The 21,027-nt window shown below is 40.2% G+C and overlaps 3 protein-coding genes and 3 long non-coding RNA genes across 10 annotated transcripts; 3 read left to right on the top strand and 3 right to left on the bottom strand.

Annotated features, from left to right (window-relative positions):
* The first annotated feature begins 1,676 nt into the window (after positions 1 to 1,676).
* On the top strand, positions 1,677 to 20,492 carry LOC126910777 (brachyurin-like). The gene is made up of 6 exons (XM_050694449.1): positions 1,677 to 1,931; positions 2,020 to 2,287; positions 2,381 to 2,479; positions 2,560 to 2,753; positions 2,914 to 2,984; positions 20,374 to 20,492. The coding sequence occupies exons 1-6, from the start codon at positions 1,710 to 1,712 to the stop codon at positions 20,405 to 20,407; spliced, it is 888 nt and encodes a 295-aa protein (XP_050550406.1). The 5' UTR covers positions 1,677 to 1,709; the 3' UTR covers positions 20,408 to 20,492.
* On the top strand, positions 6,789 to 15,304 carry LOC126910775 (brachyurin-like). 5 transcript variants are annotated; one of them, XM_050694444.1, is made up of 6 exons: positions 6,792 to 7,046; positions 7,133 to 7,400; positions 7,562 to 7,660; positions 7,736 to 7,929; positions 8,020 to 8,090; positions 15,145 to 15,304. In XM_050694444.1, exons 1-6 carry the CDS (start codon positions 6,822 to 6,824, stop codon positions 15,176 to 15,178), a joined length of 891 nt encoding a protein of 296 aa, XP_050550401.1. In that variant the 5' UTR covers positions 6,792 to 6,821; the 3' UTR covers positions 15,179 to 15,304. The 5 variants fall into 5 exon arrangements, with proteins under 5 accessions (XP_050550400.1, XP_050550399.1, XP_050550401.1 ...); XM_050694445.1 differs by lacking the exon at positions 15,145 to 15,304 and adding an exon at positions 10,732 to 10,932 and having other exon boundaries at positions 8,020 to 8,058; XM_050694443.1 differs by lacking the exons at positions 7,133 to 7,400; positions 7,562 to 7,660; positions 7,736 to 7,929; positions 8,020 to 8,090 and adding exons at positions 14,143 to 14,410; positions 14,616 to 14,714; positions 14,790 to 14,983 and having other exon boundaries at positions 6,789 to 7,046; positions 15,074 to 15,304.
* Positions 8,019 to 20,513, bottom strand: LOC126910784 (uncharacterized). Its single transcript, XR_007705377.1, has 2 exons — positions 20,374 to 20,513; positions 8,019 to 8,090 (listed from the first exon to the last, which is right to left on the bottom strand). It is a non-coding gene; the product is annotated as an uncharacterized LOC126910784 (long non-coding RNA).
* On the bottom strand, positions 9,423 to 19,196 carry LOC126910783 (uncharacterized). The gene is made up of 2 exons (XR_007705376.1): positions 19,022 to 19,196; positions 9,423 to 9,535 (listed from the first exon to the last, which is right to left on the bottom strand). It is a non-coding gene; the product is annotated as an uncharacterized LOC126910783 (long non-coding RNA).
* On the bottom strand, positions 10,431 to 15,139 carry LOC126910787 (uncharacterized). The gene is made up of 2 exons (XR_007705381.1): positions 15,007 to 15,139; positions 10,431 to 10,625 (listed from the first exon to the last, which is right to left on the bottom strand). It is a non-coding gene; the product is annotated as an uncharacterized LOC126910787 (long non-coding RNA).
* On the top strand, positions 13,810 to 20,492 carry LOC118281920 (achelase-1). Its single transcript, XM_050694436.1, is given in 6 exon segments — positions 13,810 to 14,056; positions 19,249 to 19,516; positions 19,839 to 19,937; positions 20,013 to 20,212; positions 20,303 to 20,329; positions 20,332 to 20,492. Coding segments are annotated over 6 exon segments (903 nt in total). The 5' UTR covers positions 13,810 to 13,837; the 3' UTR covers positions 20,422 to 20,492.
* Positions 20,514 to 21,027: the final 514 nt, after the last annotated feature.

Below are 21,027 nucleotides of genomic sequence, written 5' to 3'. Positions count from 1 at the left end.
GTATCTATTAGATTAACTCATTATACTTATTAAAAAAACCAATCGATTTTATCATTTACCTTATATGAAACATCATGACCGTCAAAATTTTTATCGATACGCTGCCCGTCATATCGGAAATAGTTGTAAACTTGAAAAACCAATTTTAAATCCTTGAGTTAGTCAAGATTTATGAATATACCTCTACCTATACACTACTGGCCAGTAGTTCTACATTAAGAGTCACACGAGAAACACTCTCTTTTGCCTCAATGAAGGCAAGAGAAGATATTGGATGATTTTCTCCCCTCAAAAAGAAAAGCCAGTAACTGTGAGAATCCTCAGTTAAAAACAATCAGATGTCCGACCACAATGATATCAAAGGACGAAAGTGTATTGTTAATATGTATTTAAGGAAAGTACGTTCAACTCTTTACAGAATGGGATTTCCATATATCGTACTGTACGAAAAATAATAATGATCTGTATAGGACAGTTAGGTACACAATTTAAAAAAACAAATGACGAATATACCTATAGCATGAATAGTCACTACTTGGAAAGTACACTTTATAGCGGATATACACCTAACGATTTAATCAAAACAGAACTGTATCCTTGGTACAAGTTTGCTTTACGTTTAAAGTAATCGAAATGAGAGCGTGTTCAGCACTCTGATTGGCCGCCTCGAATAAACGGTACATAATAGTAGTTAAGTTGTAAGGCCCATACAGCCTACACACAACTCTACCGACCCTAATATGTATGCTATAAATAAATAAAAAGGTTATTCCCCATTTTAAGTGAATGCTGGATTTGCAAGAATGGCACGACAAGCGTAAAAGCTGTAAACTGTCGAACTGTTTCTTTGACCATAAGCAATAAGAAAATTTGAATATAATAGACTGGCTCTTAGCTTTCCGTGACCCGTGCTAAGCCAATCGTACAGCATAGTTTGATTAAAATATGGTAGTAACGAAAAAGAAGAAGAAGAAAACCACTAATGGCCACGTGGCATAATATGAAGGAGTAAAAGTTAATAAATACCTAAACCTGTTTGTTAGTGACTAAGTTGTTGTGACTATTGTTGTTTTTCTTTATGACACAAAATATGAAAATGTAATACATATGTATTACTAATTGTGTGGTCGGTTTAAAGAAATCTATTTTGTCAATAGAACAAATAGTTTATTATATCTAAGTTTATTGGCGTTCCATTGTCTCTGCCTACCCCCATGGGAGACAGGCGTGAGGTTATGTATGTATGTATTTATTATATCTCACCCAAATACAATATATCATAATTATTTAATTTTAAAAGGTGACTTTTCATTCTCAGCTATATTTTCAAATATTATATCAGTGTTAGCCTCTTTCTCTTTAAAACGGCGATGTTCTTACGACACGTATATAATCATAATTAAATTCGACTTCCCTAAGTCCAACCCAATTTCAATTCAGGATTTCGCATTTAGATGATTTTTCACTGTTGGTTAATAAAATTGCTTTTACGGCGACAAAAATACTCTTTGACTGAGAAACACTCGTTCAACAATTTTTTATGTGTTATCTTATACAAATAGTTTAATTAAAGTTACTCTACTAAGTTTGATAAGCAATCAATTTTATCATAAACTATTAGAAATCATATCTAAATATTATCTGAAAGTTATAGTATAAATAGGCAACGAGAAAAATGTAAAGCATATTGGTCTATCAATACCAGCAACATGAAGTTCTTGGCTCTAGCACTCTTGGCTCTGGCGGCGGTGGCCACCGCTAAAAACATCTTTGTTGAGGATGTCATCGACCTGGAGGACATCACCGCCTACGGATACTTGGCTAAAGTCGGTAAACCTCTTGCCGATAAAATCCGTGTAGCTGAAGAGGAAGCTAGTGCATCCAGAATTGTTGGTGGTCAGGCCTCCAGCCTCGGACAGTTCCCCTACCAGGTAAAAATCAGTTTTGTCATTAAAAACTCGAACGAATGCTCAATCCTTTGCATGATGAAACTTTATTAACAATAATTATTTTACACAGGCTGGTCTTCTCGCTGACTTCAGCTTGGGTCAGGGTGTGTGCGGTGGTTCTTTGATCAAGGCCAACAGTGTTCTCACTGCTGCTCACTGCTGGTTCGATGGCCAGAACCAGGCCTGGAGATTCACCGTTGTTCTTGGCTCCATCCGTTTGTTCTCCGGTGGTACCAGAGTACTGTCCTCCAACGTTGTTATGCACGGAAGCTGGACGCCCAATCTGATCCGTAATGACGTTGCTGTCATCAAGCTATCCTCCAACGTTGCTCTCTCAGGTACGTACTCAAGTCTGACCAAATATTAAAATATGTTATAATAAAATTCCACTCACGAAGTTAAATAAAAATAAATTTAACTAATATCAACAGACACCATTGCTGTCATCGCTCTGCCCAGCGGTAGCCAGCTCAACGAAAACTTCGCCGGTGAAAACGCTGTCGCTTCTGGATTCGGCCGCACCGTTGATGGCAAGTATTTTTCCACCAAAATTTTAATGTTAAATTAATTGATTTGGTGGACGTACTTATTTACAAGTAACTTTACACAGGTGCTGGTATCACTGTCAACCAGTTCCTGAGCCACGTCACCCTGCCCGTGATCACCAACATTGCATGCAGAGCTTCCTTCCCCCTTATCGTCCAGGACTCCAACATCTGTACCAGCGGCGCTGGTGGCAGGAGCACATGCCAGGGTGACTCCGGTGGCCCTCTGGTTGTAACCAGGAACAACAGCCCTCTCTTGGTACGCATTTATAATTACTTTAAACAATCTTACATTTTTGTGAAGACATACATTATGTAATTATTATGTATCGATTCCCTTCTTTTTTTATTACTCATCATGTTAAATGTCCTTGTTAAATATTGTATACAAAATTTAACTTTTAATTTTCATTCCACAGATCGGTGTCACCTCCTTCGGATCTGCCCGCGGTTGCCAGGTCGGTTCCCCCGCTGCTTTCGCCAGGGTCACCTCCTTCATCAGCTGGATCAACAGCCAATTGTAAACAACGAAAAACGCCTTCGAATAAAATGCTATGGAAAAATTACTATCGAAAGACCAATAAAATTTACAAAAAATAATTTCATTTTTTAATTAACTTACATCAAAAAAATTACCTTACGAAATAGGAACCTATTTCATAAAACAAATGTATAGACAGAATACCTACAGAATATTATTGAAATTAACAAAAATATATTAACTGCAATTGATGAATTACCTATACAATCCAAAAAAAAAAAACAGTTTTTTTATAGATCTCCACGCTGGCCTCGTTGCGCTCAACGGACATGCATTCAGCTTAAACCCTATATAAAACTACTCAAAACAAAATAGGGCCCACTTCGAATTAGTCACAATTTCGGTTAATATATAATTATTTAAGTAGTTTTTGACAAAGTTATGCATTTAACCGTCAAGCTGACATGTTTAGGAGTGCCTTATCAATGTTTATTCCGACAGCATACATATTGTTTTCAAGAGGGTGGCTAAAAACTAAAGTACTGGAAAAAAACATCAATTGCACAAATTCTCAGTCACTTATGTTTTCAGCCTATACTAAACGTTGTTGTGGAACACTCACGTTTTTAACGATTTTGATTGGTTCCTGTGTTTATTGTGAACACTATACCTGGTTTTCGCCGACATATGGACATGGAAACCGCTGCAAGAGCGGTATCTTTGCTTCAGGAGGGACAATCTCAGAGGTCTGTGGCTATGCAGCTCGGTGTATCACGACGAGCTATCCGAAACGTTTGGGAACGGTTTCAGGAGACGGGAAGTGTAGCCAGGAGACCTGGGACAGGAAGAGTTCGGTCTACAACTGCCCAGGAAGATCGATACCTAAGATTGACTGCGCGCCGGGAGCGTACTGTAACCGCTCGTACCTTACAAACTCGACTACGGCAATCTACAGGAACGAGGGTCAGCGATCAAACCATTTGGAATCGGCTTCATGAAGATGGACAATGCTTCAGAGTACGAGCTATTCGACTGAAACTGACGAGGGCTCATCGTGCGGCACGTTTAAGGTACGATCGTGAGCATTTGGAATGGACCATGGACAACTGGAAGAATGTACTTTTTACCGACGAGTGTAAAGTGAAGTTTTCAGTGTCGATAGACGGGTACGCGTATGAAGAAGAGAAGGGGAACGTTTTTCTGAACTCTGCATTCATGGAACAGACCGTTTTGGGGGTCCCAGTGTTATGATATGGGGTGGAATTGGCTTATATGGCAAAACAGAGCCTGTAATTCTAAATGAAGGTACCGTAACCGCCTCCTGTTACATCGAGCAACTCATCCGGCCTCATGTCATTCCATTTTCACAAAGATTGGGCAATAACTTTGTCTTTGTGCATGAGAATGCTCGCGCACACACAGCTCGTCTTACACAAAGAGCACTCTCTGAAGCCAATATCACCATCTTACCATGGCCGGCCATGAGTACCGACCTCAACCCTATTGAACATGTGTGGGATCAGCTCAAAAGAGGCCTGAAAGAAAATTACAGTAATGTGAAAAGCCAGCAGGAACTCATAAACGCCCTGAAACTCTGTTGGGAACAAATACCGGAAGAAACCGTGACGCACTTGATTGAAAGTGTCTCAGATAGACTCAGAGAGTACATACGGAGCAGAGGAGGGCCCACTCGTTATTAACAAATAACAAACCCCATACTTTTCCTCAGAATAGTTGTGCTTTACAAGATTATGTTCTTCCCTTATTTTTTCTAAATTTGCCTTAAAAGTGTAATTTATTGATTAAATAAACAAAATACACCAAAGTTTCTATTGTTTCTGTTTTACAGTATTCCTGAAAGCCCACTTGAAACTTGTACATTCATAAAAACTCTATTTTTCGGTTCAATTTTAAGTTAGAGCAAAAAAACATGGTGGGCCCTATTTAGTTTTGAGTAGTATATGATTGACCATACAAAGTTAAGAACGTTTAAAGTTTTTTCATCATTGCAAATGTTTATTTTCTTTTATTTCCGTTCTGATTCTTGTACAGTAGCAATAGTTTTTCGTATTACCCATTCACGTTCATTAATATTGACAGTCGATTTTTTATGTACTAATAGTAGAAGAGAGTATTCCCATCACCACATTAACAGCCAATAAGTGGCCACTGTTGACCAAAAGCGTCTTCTCACATGAAGAAGGTTTGGACATTAATCACCACGCTAGCTCAATGCGAGGTAGTGATTTTAAACTTATAAATAGGAATTATAAGCTTAATTTTCCTCACAATTTTTTCCTTCACCATTTGTCAGTGGAGTCTTAATAATGTTAGAAAATACATATTTAAAATATAATGCCGTAATGTGCACCTCTGCCTACCCCTTCGGGGATAAAAGGCATGACGTTCTAAATACAGGGTGACTTGTAATTCAACGTATTCCTCTCGGGAGATGATAATACAACAAACTTTCAAAATTAGCCCTGAGGTCCCTGGTCCGAAAGTGGCTAGTATCTGAGATCACTTTATATTTTGGTCAAAAAATCTCGAACTGGTTTGGTTTGATTTCAGTTGTTTGAGTTTTTATCAGTTGCCAATACATCAATAAATATTTATTAACTCTAATAATGGCAGAAATATTACACACGTAAATTAATGGAGAAAAGTTCTGCTCTCTGAGCCGAAGAGTCGCCGTGTCCATAGAGACGCCGCGCCTGAAGAGTCGCCAGTCACCGCGTCCAAAAATGACCATATACATCAAGAAGCGCTGATGAATACAGGTTGAATCATAGAATCTCTAAACGAAGTTTCAGCTTAAAATACGTTAAAAAAAATTAGTACCAAATACTTGGTATCGCATGGTTCTTGATTTCAAATCATATAAACGTGTCACAACACTACAGGGATCACTCGCTAATAATTATCAAACATTTCTTCTGTACATCTGATCGCCTAGTAACTGTCTACCTAATTTTGACTCGCGCGGCGGCGGCGCGTGCGTAGGTATTGGAAAAATTCATAACTTCGTTCCATGAAAACATGAGTTTAAAAAATCCTTACCGTATCGTTTGTTATGTTATCTAGAAACGGTGCAATTGATAATTATGTATACCCCCTTTTTGTTATAGGTTGTATATCTTGTGTTTTCTAATCAGGGCACCAGATTGCCAGATTCGATTATGGATTTTTACCTATAATTTTCCTTTATATGGTTTATTTAAACCTTAATTGTATACCAAATTTCAGCTCTCTGAGTTTATGTATTACTTCTATTTTGAAGTTAATGAATGAATGAGTGAGTGTCAAAAATCCGAAAATTTACTTTTGGTTAAGCGAAACTTTGCTTTGGATTTTAAGTATGTGATTATAGTTTACTGGATGGTTAAAGTATTTGCGTTCTGGTTTTTTACAGAGCTCCTAAAATAGGGGCGAAATGGTTCCTGTAAAGATGCCATGCCACCACATGCGCTGCCATTTTTATATGTTTGTAACATCTCAGAAGGAAGGAAGCAACAACAATCAAAAAAGGTAATTGTTTCCTAAAATTAATTTACAGTCCTCCATGACAAGTTTAAGTATTTTATCCTACAATGAAACAAATATTAATTCCAATATTACCAATGACGACTTGAAAACAAACTCTACAAAATGATAGAACAATAAAAACCAAACTGTTCTATTTGCAATTTTAGCCATATCTAATATTTGTCTAGTAATGGTCAGATAATGCAATCAATAAAAAAATAATCACGCTAATGTATCTTTATCTTGAATTAATCTGGCAGTTACAGTATAAATACTCAGCGGAAAAATATTATTGTATATTGATTCATCAATACCAACAACATGAAGACTTTCTTGGCTCTGACACTCCTGGCTCTGGCGGCGGTGGCCACCGCTAAAAACATCAACGTCGAGGATGCCATCGACCTAGAGGACATCACCGCCTACGGATACTTGGCTAAGATCGGTAAACCTCTTGCCGACGAAATCCGCAAAGCTGAGGAGGCAGAAGGCGCATCCAGAATTGTTGGTGGTCAGGCCTCCAACCTCGGACAGTTCCCCTACCAGGTACTAACCAGTATTTCTTGTAAAACACCTTCATGGTGGTAGCCCAAACTACTCACCACTTTATTCATCATCCTTATTTTCCGCAGGCTGGTCTTCTCGCTGACTTCAGCTTGGGTCAGGGTGTGTGCGGTGGTTCCTTGGTGCGTGCCAACCGTGTTCTTACTGCTGCTCACTGCTGGTTCGATGGCCAGAACCAGGCCTGGAGATTCACCGTTGTTCTTGGCTCCATCCGTTTATTCACCGGTGGTACCAGAGTTCAAACCACCAATGTTGTTATACACGGAAGCTGGAACCCCAGTCTCATCCGTAATGACGTCGCCATGATCAGGCTGAACTCCAACGTTGGTCTTTCAAGTACGTACGCATTGCATTCAATTTTAATTTTTAGTTTCGGTACCTTATATGTTTTATTTATCAACTAAATCTTCCCTCAATAACCAAATTCAATCTTCCCCCAATTAAATCTATTTTTCTTCATTATGAATGAATTTATCATAATTATTGTGTTTCAACAGACACTATCGCCCTCATCGCTCTGCCCAGCGGTAGCCAGCTCAACGAAAACTTCGCCGGTGAAAACGCCGTCGCTTCTGGATTCGGTCTCACCAGTGATGGCAAGTATTTTGACGTATTTTAATGATTTCTTAGTTTCCTGAACTGACTAATTTACAAGTATTTTAACTGTACAGGTGGTAACATCAGTACCAACCAGTTCTTGAGCCACGTCACTCTGCCCGTGATCACCAACGCAGTCTGCAGATCTTCCTTCCCTCTGATCGTTCAGGACTCCAACATCTGTACCAGCGGCGCTGGTGGCAGGAGCACTTGCCAGGGTGACTCCGGTGGCCCTCTGGTTGTAACCAGGAACAACAGCCCTCTCTTGGTACGTTACTTTGGAATACAAACCTTGTTGTGAACAATAAGATAATATATGCACCTATTACATTGCTAAATATTCGAACTTCTCCAACAGATCGGTGTCACTTCCTTCGGATCTGCCCGCGGTTGCCAGGTCGGTTCCCCCGCTGCTTTCGCCAGAGTCACCTCCTTCATGAGCTGGATTAACACTCAATTGTAAATGATCAAACTATAAATTTAATGAAAAAATGTCCTCAAAATATAAAAACAAAAATGTTATATGATCAAAATCCGAATATAATATAATTTCCTACTGAATTAAACATTTTGTTTCTTTTTCAAAGAAAAATACTTTCATTACAAAAGAATAAGCTTTACTCAAGAAGATTTCGGAGGTTTTGAAATCATCTAAAAACTTCATTAGGACACATAATGGAAAATTATGTACAAAGCAGCAGGATTTAAAAAGGATGAATATACTCCAGTAGTATACCCTAGTCAGAGCTAAGAAAGGAGCTTGGTCACATTTCCTGGCGCTTGACTTGGCTTAATCTCGGGAATATAAATACTGCTGGATAGCTTACAGAAAATCGACGACCGATTAGAACATTTCAACATTAATCGATTCTTTAAAGTCATAAAATTTGTTATAATTAAACTAGCGGACCCGACAGACGTTGTCCTGTCTACACGTCTGATTAATTAAAAACACATTATCCAGCGGACAAAATTGTGAATCTAAACCATTCTCAGATCCCCTTGAACATACATAAAAAAAATCATCAAAATCGGTCCAGTCGTTTAAGAAAAGTTCAGAGACATACACACTTACAGAAGAATTATATATATAAAGATTAGACACTAATTTTAAGAATGACTTAGGTATGTTTTGGTTACCAATCGCTCTATAATGAACATTTTTCTGGTATTCGAGGGTTGTACAACCGATGGAATTGTCAAAATATAAATTCATAATGCTGCTCAATATTTTCAACTTTTTATCATGGGTGTCCGTTTCGTAATTTTCAAGGGTGGTAAAACCAATGGTGCTGTCAAAATGTAAATCCAAGATGGCCACCGCACGAAATTAATTAAATTAGTTAGATAGTATCATTAGTTTTTGTCATAAATAATTTTATTTAGGTAGGTATTTTTAATATTTTTCATTAAAATTTGGCACAGGTAGGTGACATAGGTATCTATGTATTAATCCAACATTCGTAAAAGAGGAGGTTGTGGAGCACAAAATAGATTTTTTCCCAGAATTCCGGCGAGATCGAGATTTACGCCGGAAAACGTTACGAGCACAGCTAGTATTTAATAATTCCATTTCCAATCACAAAAGTTTATTTATTTTCATCGCGAATTTTCCCGAAAATCCCTGTTTATCTTTAACATAATTCAAAAGTACTGATTAACTGTCTTTATATGTTATTAATTGATATCAATGCAGTGATAAAATTATACTTCATATCATTGCGTTATCTGCAAAATGTAGTATAAAAATGCACACACAACAGACAATGCCACATTGATCCATCAATACTGACAACATGAAGTTGGCTCTGACACTCTTGGCTCTGGCGGCGGTGGCCACCGCTAAAAACATCAACGTCGAGGATGCCATCGACCTAGAGGACATCACCGCCTACGGATACTTGGCTAAGATCGGTAAACCTCTTGCCGACGAAATCCGCAAAGCTGAGGAGGCAGAAGGCGCATCCAGAATTGTTGGTGGTCAGGCCTCCAACCTCGGACAGTTCCCCTACCAGGTAATAACCAGTATTTTTTTAAGACACCTTCATGGTGGTAGCCTAAACCACTCACCACTTCATTCATCATCCTTATTTTGTGCAGGCTGGTCTTCTCGCTGACTTCTCCGCTGGCCAAGGTGTGTGTGGTGGTTCCTTGGTGCGTGCCAACCGTGTTCTTACTGCTGCTCACTGCTGGTTCGATGGCCAGAACCAGGCCTGGAGATTCACCGTTGTGCTTGGCTCCATCCGTTTGTTCACCGGTGGCACCAGAGTTCAAACCTCCAACGTTGTTATGCACGGAAGCTGGAACCCCAGTATGATCCGTAATGACGTCGCCATGATCAGGCTGAACTCCAACGTTGGTCTTTCAAGTACGTAAACATTGCATTCAATTTTAAGTTGTAATTTAGTTAATTTATATGTTCCTTTTATTAACGTTCCAACGAACCAAGTTTTGCCATCGTACCATCAGGCAGACATTGAGTAAGAAGTGAAATTCGTTGCTAGGGTCTGTGTTTCTTAAACAGCAACTTGGGTGTATTTAAGTTCTGGATTAACTGGTTGCTTATTTAACAGACAACATTGCACTCATCGCTCTGCCCAGCGGTAGCCAGCTCAACGAAAACTTCGCCGGTGAAAACGCCGTCGCTTCTGGATTCGGTCTCACCAGTGATGGCAAGTATTTTGACGTATTTTAAGGATTCCTTAGTTTCCTGAACTAACTAATTCACAAGTGTTATAACTGTACAGGTGGTAACATCAGTACCAACCAGTTCTTGAGCCACGTCACTCTGCCCGTGATCACCAACGCAGTCTGCAGATCTTCTTTCCCTCTGATCATCCAGGACTCCAACATCTGTACCAGCGGCGCTGGTGGCAGGAGTACATGCCAGGGTGACTCCGGTGGTCCTCTGGTTGTAACCAGAAGCGGCAGGCCCCTCTTGGTACGTTACTTTGGAATACAAACCTTATTATGAACAATAAGATAATGTATGCACCTGTTACATTGCTAAATATTTGTACTTCTCCAACAGATCGGTATCACCTCCTTCGGATCTGCCCGCGGTTGCCAGGTCGGTTCCCCCGCTGCTTTCGCCAGGGTCACCTCCTTCATGAGCTGGATCAACGGTCAATTGTAAATGAACGAACAATTAGTTTTATGAAAATGTCCTCAAAGAAACAAAATTGTCATTTTGGTCCAAATGCTAATAGAATATAATTTATTCCTAATTTATTCCTGAAAATAAACAATTTGTTTCCCTTTTAAAGAATAATAGTTTCAATACGCCCTAAAAACGTCCCACTGACCAGAATAACCACTACTAGAAAAAAATCGGAGCTTTTGAAGTCATTGAAAATCTTAAAAAAAATTAAGATATGTTATAATTTAAAATTATGTACAAAGCACCAGGATTTAAAAAGGATGAAGATACCCCAGTATGTCTCAGAGCAGATCACTACGAAAGGAGCTCAGTCACACTTCCTGGTGCGTGATTTGGCTTAATCTATGTAGGGAATATAAATACAGCGGGACAATAAATAGAAAATCGACGATCCATTTAAAAAATTAAAGCAGGTACAAAATCGTTTACCCAAGCAATGTGTAAAATTGTGAACTGAATACTTCGATCAAACATCATTCAGTAAAGGGATCTGTTACAAAACGATCCAACCAAACGTCCACCGCTATCCGTGGTTAGATCAAGCCAATATGAGCAGACCTGAAACAGTCATGGCTTTAAGACTTCGCTTAGGACATATTTGGACCTGTCTCTCCCATTATCAGACAAAGCGAGAAAGTTGTACCTACAAGCAAAAAATACGATTGTTAATAGACATGAATTATTTAGAAGGGAGTGGGATGATAAAGAGAACCGAATCGCTGTGATTGCGTTACACAAAGTATGTAGGTATGGAGCCAAATGCAATTCTTAAAACTCTCCATGCATTTGGTATTAGTAAAATGTTTGTGTACCGGGCTATTAATAGGTATATTGAGAATTCATCTGTTTGTGACAGAGAAAGATCTGGCCATCCACGTGGTGCTCGTACGAAAAAGGTGGTCAAAGCAGTAAGGGAAAGAATTCGAAGAAATCCTGTCCGAAAGCAAAAGATTTTATCTCGGGAAATGAAGATAGCACCTAGAACCATGTCGCGTATTTTAAAAGATGTCTTAGGACTTGCAGCCTATAAGCCACGCACTGCTCATTTCTTAACTGATAATTTAAAGAAGAATAGGGTGGTAAAATCGAAATAACTACTGAAGCGGTACGCAATAGGAGGTCACAGAAAAAAATTGTTTACGGATGAGATTTTTTTTACAATTGAGCAACATTTTAACAAACAAAATGACCGTATTTATGCTCAAAGCTCTAAGGAAGCTTCCCAATTAATCGACAGAGTGCAACGTGGACATTATCCGACTTCAGTGATGGTTTGGTGGGGTGTTAGCTATGAAGGAGTGACTGAGCCATATTTTTGTGAAAAAGGTATCAAAACATAGGCACAAGTGTATCAAGATACCATTCTTGAGAAGGTAGTTAAGCCTCTTAACATCACCATGTTCAATAACCAAGTATGGTCCTTCCAGCAAGACTCGGCGCCGGGTCATAAAGCTCGGTCCACGCAGTCTTGGTTGGAAGGGAACGTTTCGGATTTTATCAGAGCTGAAGACTGGCCTTCGTCTAGTCCCGATCTTAATCCACTGGATTATGGTCAGTTTTAGAGAGCTTGCTCTAAACGCCATGATAATTTGGAGTCCCTAAAACAATCTATACGATTGGCAGTGAAGAATTTTCCCATGGAAAGAGTGCGTGCTTCTATTGATAACTGGCCTCAACGTTTAAAGGACTGTATTGCAGCCAATGGAGACCACTTCGAATAAGCTTTATATTTTTATGTTTTGTATATTTATGTATTAAACTAACACACTGCCAAAGTAATAAATCTTATTTGCAGTTATTTTTTTGTCTTTATTTCAATATTTATGGCAAGACCAGTGTACAGTGGCTAATGACCAAGACTAAATCAATCAAATTTACTAATTTTCTTTATTTATTTACTGTCATACCCAAAAACACACAAACTATCGTAACGTCTTTTATTACCCCGTCAAAATAATAATAAGACAAGCTAAGCCAAGACGGCTGCTGCTCGAAACTTTCAACTTTTCGTCATGGGTGTAGTTTTCGTGGTTTTGAAGAGTGGTTAAAACCAATGGTGCTGGCAAAATGTAAATCCAAGATGGCCACCGCACGAACAAAATACAATTAGAAATAAAGTATGATTAGTTTTAGTCATAAATAATTTTACAAGGAAACTTTACAAGGAACAGTTTGAATAAATAATGTGGTACAATGTGACAAAAAGCCAATTACAGGATTTCACGTATCGCAATAGAAAATACAAAAGACAAAAAAGCATGCCAATAACACAATATTAAAGTTACTTAATTATGATAATTTTATTATACACTGCTGCACAAATTAATACATTAAGCACTGTATACGTATTTATGAGTTAAAGAACTGACGGTTGAACTGCCAGTTTGCCTTATTTTCTGTTTTGTTGAAATTTTGCATTTTTTGGCTCAGATAACATAGGCAGTAATCCAACATTCGTAAAAGAGGAGGTTGTGGAGCACAAGTTGTCGTTGTGTGAGTGAGGTTACAGGAGGCCCAATTCCCCCCTTCCCAATCCCCGATTCCCCAGCAACCCTTAAATTCCTAACTCCCAAAAAGCCGGCAACGCACTTGTAACGCCTCTGGTGTTTCAAGTGTCCATGGGCGGCGGCGATTGCTTACCATCAGGTAATACGTTTGCTCGATTACCGGTGTGTATCATAAAAAAAGTAAAATTTTATCCCAGAATTACCGCGGGATCGAGATTTACGCGGGAAAACGTTACCACGCGAACGAAATCGCGGGCACAGCTAATATTTAATAATCCCATTTCCAATCAAACAAAGGTTTCTTTATTTTCATCGCGAGTTTTCCCAAATTCCTGTTTGTCTTTATACTAATTCAAATATACTGATTAACCTAAAGTCTGTATGATATTATTAATTGATATCAATGCAGTGATAAAATTATACTTCATATCATTACGTTATCTGCAAAATGTAGTATAAAAATGCACACACAACAGACAATGCCACATTGATCTATCAATACCGACAACATGAAGTTGGCTCTGACACTCTTGGCTCTGGCGGCGGTGGCCACCGCTAAAAACATCAACGTCGAGGATGCCATCGACCTAGACGACATCACCGCCTACGGATACTTGGCTAAGATCGGTAAACCTCTTGCCGACGAAATCCGCAAAGCTGAAGAGGCAGAAAGCGCATCCAGAATTGTTGGTGGTCAGGCCTCCAACCTCGGACAGTTCCCCTACCAGGTACTAACCAGTATTTCTGTTATGACACCTTCATGGTGGTAGCCTAAACCACTCACCACTTCATTCATCATCCTTATTTTGTGCAGGCTGGTCTTCTCGCTGACTTCTCCGCTGGCCAAGGTGTGTGTGGTGGTTCCTTGGTGCGTGCCAACCGTGTTCTTACTGCTGCTCACTGCTGGTTCGATGGCCAGAACCAAGCCTGGAGATTCACCGTTGTGCTTGGCTCCATCCGTTTGTTCACTGGTGGCACCAGAGTTCAAACCTCCAACGTTGTTATGCACGGAAGCTGGAACCCCAGTATGATCCGTAATGACGTCGCCATGATCAGGCTGAACTCCAACGTTGGTCTTTCAAGTACGTACACATTACATTCAATTTTAAATTGTAATTTAGTTAACTTATATGTTCCTTTTATTAACGTTCCAACGAACCAAGTTTTGCCATCGTACCATCAGACAGACATTGAGTAAGAAGTGAAATTCGTTGCTAGAGTCTGTGTTTCCTAAACAGCAACTTGGGTGTATTTAAGTCCTGGATTAACTGGTTGCTTATTTAACAGACAACATTGCCCTCATCGCTCTGCCCAGCGGTAGCCAGCTCAACGAAAACTTCGCCGGTGAAAACGCTGTCGCATCTGGATTCGGTCTCACCAGTGATGGCAAGTATTTTGACGTATTTAAAGGATTTCTTAGTTTCCTGAACTAACTAATTTACAAGTGTTATAACTGTACAGGTGGTAACATCAGTACCAACCAGTTCTTGAGCCACGTCACTCTGCCCGTGATCACCAACGCAGTCTGCAGATCTTCCTTCCCTCTGATCATCCAGGACTCCAACATCTGTACCAGCGGAGCTGGTGGCAGGAGCACATGCCAGGGTGACTCCGGTGGCCCTCTTGTTGTAACCCGAAGCGGCAGGCCCCTCTTGGTACGTTACTTTGGAATACAAACCTTTTTATCAACAATAATATAATGTATGTACCTATGACATTGTTAAATATTTGAACTTCTCCTACAGATCGGTATCACTTCCTTCGGATCTGCCCGCGGTTGCCAGGTCGGTTCCCCCGCTGCTTTCGCCAGGGTCACCTCCTTCATGAGCTGGATCAACGGTCAATTGTAAATGAACGAACAATTAGTTTTATGAAAAAATGTCCTCAAAAAAACAAAATTGTAATTATGGTCCAAATGCTAATAGAATATAATTTATTTCTGATAATAAACAATTTATTTCTTTTTTAAAGAATAATAGTTTCATTACGCCCTAAAAACGACCCACTGACCAGAATAACCATTACTAGAAAAAAAACTGAGCTTTTGAAGTCATTGAAAATCTTCAAAAAAATTAAGATATGTTAAAATTTCAAATTATGTACAAAGCACCAGGCAGTATGTCTCAGAGCAGATCACTACGAAACGAGCTCAGTCACACTTCCTGGTGCGTGATTTGGCTTAATCTTGGGAATATAAATACAGCGAGACAGCTAATAGAAAATCGACGATCCTTTTAAAAAATTAAAGCAGATACAAAATCTTTTACCAAAACAATGTGTAAAATTGTGAACTGAATCTGTTACAAAACGATCCAACCGATCGTCCACCGCTTTCCGTGGATCGATCAAGCCAATATGAGCAGACCTGAAATAGTCATGGCTTCAAGACTTCGCTCAGAACATATTCGGATCTGTCTCTCCCATTACCGGACAAAGCAAGAAAGTTGTACCTACCAGCAAAAAATACAATTGTTAATAGACATGAATTATTTAGAAGGGAGTGGGATGATAAAGAGAACCGAATCACTGGGATTGCATTACACAAAGTAGGTATGGAGTCAAATGCAATTTTTTAAAACTCTCCATGGATACACTTGGTATTAGTAAAATGTTTGTGTACCGGGCTATGAATAGGTACATTGAGAATTCCTCTGTTTGTGACAGAGAAAGATCTTCCCGTCCACGTAGTGCTCGTACGAAAAAGGTGGTCAAAGCAGTAAGGGAAAGAATTCGAAGAAATCCTGTCCGAAAGCAAAAGATTTTATCTCGGGAAATCAATATAGCACATAGAACCATGTCGCGAATTTAAAAGATGTCTTAGGACTTGCAGCCCATAAGAGACGCACTGGTCATTTCTTAACTGATAATTTAAAGAAGAATAGGGTGGTAAAATCGAAATAACTATTGAAGCGGTACGCAAAGGGAGGTCACAGAAAAATTTTGTTTACGGATGAGAAAATTTTTACAATTGAGCAACATTTTAACAAACAAAATGACCGTATTTATGCTCAAAGCTCTAAGGAAGCTTCCCAATTAATCGACAGAGTGCAACGTGGACATTATCCGAATTCAGTGATGGTTGGGTGGGGTGTTAGCTATGAAAGAGTGACTGAGCCATATTTTTGTGAAAAAGGTATCAAAACATCGGCACAAGTGTATCAAGATACCATTCTTGAGAAGGTAGTTAAGCCTCTTAACATCACCATGTCAATAACCAAGTATGGTCCTTCTAGCAAGACTCGGCGCGGCGCCGAGTCATAAAGCTCGGTCCACGCAGTCTTGGTTGGAAGGGAACGTTTCGGACTTCATCAGAGCTGAAGACTGGCCATCGTCTAGTCCCGATCTTAATCCACTGGATTAGGATTTATGGTTAGTTTTATAGAGTAGGTACAGCTTGCTCTAAACGCCATGATAAATTGGAGTCCCTAAAACAATCTATACGATTGGCAGTGAAGAATTTTCCCATGAAAAGAGTGCGTGCTTCTACTGATAACTGACCTCAACGTTTAAAGGACTGTATTGCAGCCAATGGAGACCACTTCGAATAAGCTTTATATTTTTATGTTTTGTATATTTATGTATTAAACTAACACACTGCCAAAGTAATAAATCTTATTTTTTTGTCTTTATTTCAATATTTATGGCAAGACCAGTGTACAGTGGCTAATAACCAAGACTAAATCAATCAAATTTACTCATTTTCTTTATTTATTTACTGTCATACCTAAAAACACACAAACTATCGTAACGTCTTTTATTACCCCGTCAAAATATAAGACGAGCCAAGCCAAGACGGCTGCTGCTCGAAACTTTCAACTTTTCGTCATGGGTGTAGTTTTCGTGGTTTTCAAGAGTGGTTAAAACCAATGGGGCTGTCAAAATGTAAATCCAAGATGGCCACCGCACGAACAAAATACAATTAGAAATAAAGTATGATTAGTTTTAGTCATAAATAATTTTACAAAGAAACTTTACAAGGAACAGTTTGAATAAATAATGTGATATATATATAAAAAGCCAATTACAGGATTTCACGTATCGCAATAGAAAATACAAAAGACAAAAAAGCATGCCAATAACACAATATTAAAGTTACTTAATTATGATAATTTTATTATACACTGCTGCACAAATTAATACATTAAGCACTGTATACGTATTTATGAGTTAAAGAACTGACGGTTGAACTGCCAGTTTGCCTTATTTTCTGTTTTGTTGAAATTTTGCATTTTTTGGCACAGATAACATAGGCAGTAATCCAACATTCGTAAAAGAGGAGGTTGTGGAGCACAAGTTGTCGTTGTGTGAGTGAGGTTACCGGAGGCCCAATTCCCCCCTTCCCAATCTTCCCAATCCCCAATTCCCTAACAACAACCCTTAAATTCCTAACTCCCAAAAAGCCGGCAACGCACTTGTAACGCCTCTAGTGTTTCAAGTGTCCATGGGCGGCGTCGATTGCTTACCATCAGGTAATACGTTTGCTTGATTACCGGCGTGTATCATAAAAAAAGTACAATTTTATTCCAGAATTACCGCGGGATCGAGATTTACGCGGGAAAACGTTACCACGCGAACGAAATCGCAGGCACAGCTAATTGGGCTCGCTGTCATTGCAGCGGTAAGTCCCCTCTTTGAGGAGTGGCTAGAGAGGCGCCACGGCGTCCTCACCTACCGCCTGACGCAGGTGCTTACCGGACATGGGAGTTTCGGTAGGTTCCTGTTCCTTATTGGGCGGGAGGAAACGCCCGGGTGTCATCACTGCGAGGACCGCCCGGAGGACACTGTAGAACATACAGTGGCGGTGTGCCCTGCGTGGGCTGAGCACCGCCAAGTCCTCAGGGATGTGGTCGGCGACGGCGACCTCTCGCGTCCGGCACTGGTTCAAGCCATGGTGCGGAGCGAGAGGGACTGGGATGCCGTCTCCTCCTTCTGCGAAGCAGTCATGCTAGCTAAGGAGGAGGCGGGGCGCGTGAGGGAACAAACCTCCTCACGCCCCAGCCGTCGCGAGAGACACTCTGGGCGTCGGGGATCGCGGGACGATCTCCGGCCACCGTAAGTGCGGGCCTGCGGACGGCGAGCAAGGGTAGCTCATCGCCCGAACAGAACCAGACCCGTGCGTGCGGCGCGTCGCGTTCCGCGCGCGCCTCAAAGAGCCATCAGACCACCACAGATGGGGCCCAGTAGGGCTGATGCCTGATCCGGAGCTGCGGACTACCTAGCGGGTTTACCGGGGCTCCAGCTCGAAAAGCAGGAGAAGGAACGGGGTGGTTTTTAGTCAGTAAGAGTCTGACACTCCCTCTCGCCTCGCCTAAGGCGGGAGAAGTCATTGGATGATTTTCCCCCCTGAAAAAAAAAAAAAAAAAAGGCACAGCTAATATTTAATAATCCCATTTCCAATCAAACAAAGGTTTCTTTTCATCGCGAGTTTTCCCAAATTCCTGTTTGTCTTTATACTAATTCAAATATACTGATTAACCTAAAGTCTGTATGATATTATTAATTGATATCAATGCAGTGATAAAATTATACTTCATATCATTACGTTATCTGCAAAATGTAGTATAAAAATGCACACACAACAGACAATGCCACATTGATCTATCAATACCGACAACATGAAGTTGGCTCTGACACTCTTGGCTCTGGCGGCGGTGGCCACCGCTAAAAATATCAACGTCGAGGATGCCATCGACCTAGACGACATCACCGCCTACGGATACTTGGCTAAGATCGGTAAACCTCTTGCCGACGAAATCCGCAAAGCTGAGGAGGCAGAGAGCGCATCCAGAATTGTTGGTGGTCAGGCCTCCAGCCTCGGACAGTTCCCCTACCAGGTAATAACCAGTATTTCTGTTAAGACACCTTCATGGTGGTAGCCCAAACCACTCACCACGTCATTCATCATCCTTATTTTGTGCAGGCTGGTCTTCTCGCTGACTTCGCCGGTGGCCAAGGAGTGTGTGGTGGTTCCTTGGTGCGTGCCAACCGTGTTCTTACTGCTGCTCACTGCTGGTTCGATGGCCAGAACCAGGCCTGGAGATTCACCGTTGTTCTTGGCTCCATCCGTTTGTTCTCCGGTGGCACCAGAGTTCAAACCTCCAACGTTGTTATGCACGGAAGCTGGAACCCCAGTAACATCCGTAATGACGTTGCCATGATCAGGCTGAACTCCAACGTTGGTCTTTCAAGTAAGCATTGCATTCAATTTAATTTTTTAGTTTAATTAACTATATTTTATTTATCAATTTAATTCCCTCAAGTCCGTTTTGCTATAGTACTATCACACATTTCAAGTTTCCTAGTGCGAAGCGGTAAGAAGTGGAATTCGTTTCTAGAGTCTATTTCCTGAAAAATACTGGGTGAACTTAAATCCTGAATGACTGTTCATTCAGGATTTCCTAGATAATATTTATATAAAAAAAGATTAATATCGTTTCAGAATACACACGATGTAATAATTTATCTATTTTTCTTCATTTTGAATGAATTTATCACATTGTGTTTGAACAGACACCATTGCCCTCATCGCTCTGCCCAGCGGTAGCCAGCTCAACGAAAACTTCGCCGGTGAAAACGCCGTCGCTTCTGGATTCGGTCGCACCAGTGATGGCAAGTATTTGGACATATATCAAGGATTCCTTAGTTTACTGAACTGACTAATTTACAAGTGTTTTAACTGTACAGGTGCTGGTGGTGCTATCACTACCAACCAGTTCTTGAGCCACGTCACTCTGCCCGTGATCACCAACGCAGTCTGCAGATCTTCCTTCCCTCTGATCATCCAGGACTCCAACATCTGTACCAGCGGCGCTGGTGGCAGGAGCACATGCCAGGGTGACTCCGGTGGCCCTCTTGTTGTCACCAGAAGCGGCAGGCCCCTCTTGGTACGTTACTTTGGAATACAAACCTTATTATGAACAATAAGATAATGTATGCACCTGTTACATTGCTAAATATTTGAACTTCTCCTACAGATCGGTATCACTTCCTTCGGATCTGCCCGCGGTTGCCAGGTCGGTTCCCCCGCTGCTTTCGCCAGGGTCACCTCCTTCATGAGCTGGATCAACGGTCAATTGTAAACAATCTGCAATAAAACACGAATAATTACGCATTACTGACAAGAAAATGTTTGCATATTCTTAATAAACTGCTATTATAACAAAATTAATTTTGTTTTCTCTTCAATTTCTCTTTAATACAAGCCCAATAGATTCTTAGGAAAAAGAAGGCATTAATAGTCATGCTATATTTAAGGGATAAAAATATTACGTCAGTACAATAGTCTCGTGAATTTCAGAAGAAACGGGCAGTTGTATTATATTTGTTTATTTAGAGCTAAGTATGGGGAAAACGTTTCACTTTCGATACTACGAGTATTTAATGAGTCCATTTTGAAGCTGCAGCTTTCTTTGAGAACTATTTTATGACGCGGCATTAGTTGAAGACTTGGCGATTAACGAAGCGACCTGGTTGCGGCAATTATTACGCTAATTAAATTTACGCTATGTTATGACTAATTTATTCCATAACAACAGCTCTGGAGTTCACCCACTAGTAGCCCCATTAGGTATCAGTAGTGCTCTAAGAGTGCGCTTTTACACTTCTTTGCTTTTACAATCTGAGCTCACATACTTCATTTTCCATTCGCATTCTTCATTCATACTACACATTACAAATGAAGCTTTTAATATTTTTTTAT

The sequence above is a fragment of the Spodoptera frugiperda genome, chromosome 6, assembly GCF_023101765.2.
Source record: "Spodoptera frugiperda isolate SF20-4 chromosome 6, AGI-APGP_CSIRO_Sfru_2.0, whole genome shotgun sequence".
Lineage (NCBI taxonomy): Eukaryota > Metazoa > Arthropoda > Insecta > Lepidoptera > Noctuidae > Spodoptera > Spodoptera frugiperda.
This window is presented reverse-complemented; position numbering and strand designations above follow the sequence as displayed.

What these genes read in the sequence shown, in the direction of transcription:
- LOC126910777 (XM_050694449.1), top strand. Translation starts at nt 1,710, where the DNA reads ATGAAGTTCTTGGCTCTAGCACTCTTGGCTCTGGCGGCGGTGGCCACC. An exon ending in TCGGACAGTTCCCCTACCAG is followed by an intron (nt 1,932 to 2,019) that starts GTAAAAATCAGT and finishes TATTTTACACAG; the next exon opens with GCTGGTCTTCTCGCTGACTT. An exon ending in CTCCAACGTTGCTCTCTCAG is followed by an intron (nt 2,288 to 2,380) that starts GTACGTACTCAA and finishes TAATATCAACAG; the next exon opens with ACACCATTGCTGTCATCGCT.
- LOC126910775 (XM_050694443.1), top strand. Translation starts at nt 6,822, where the DNA reads ATGAAGACTTTCTTGGCTCTGACACTCCTGGCTCTGGCGGCGGTGGCC. An exon ending in ATTCGGTCTCACCAGTGATG is followed by an intron (nt 14,715 to 14,789) that starts GCAAGTATTTTG and finishes ATAACTGTACAG; the next exon opens with GTGGTAACATCAGTACCAAC. An exon ending in GAAGCGGCAGGCCCCTCTTG is followed by an intron (nt 14,984 to 15,073) that starts GTACGTTACTTT and finishes CTTCTCCTACAG; the next exon opens with ATCGGTATCACTTCCTTCGG.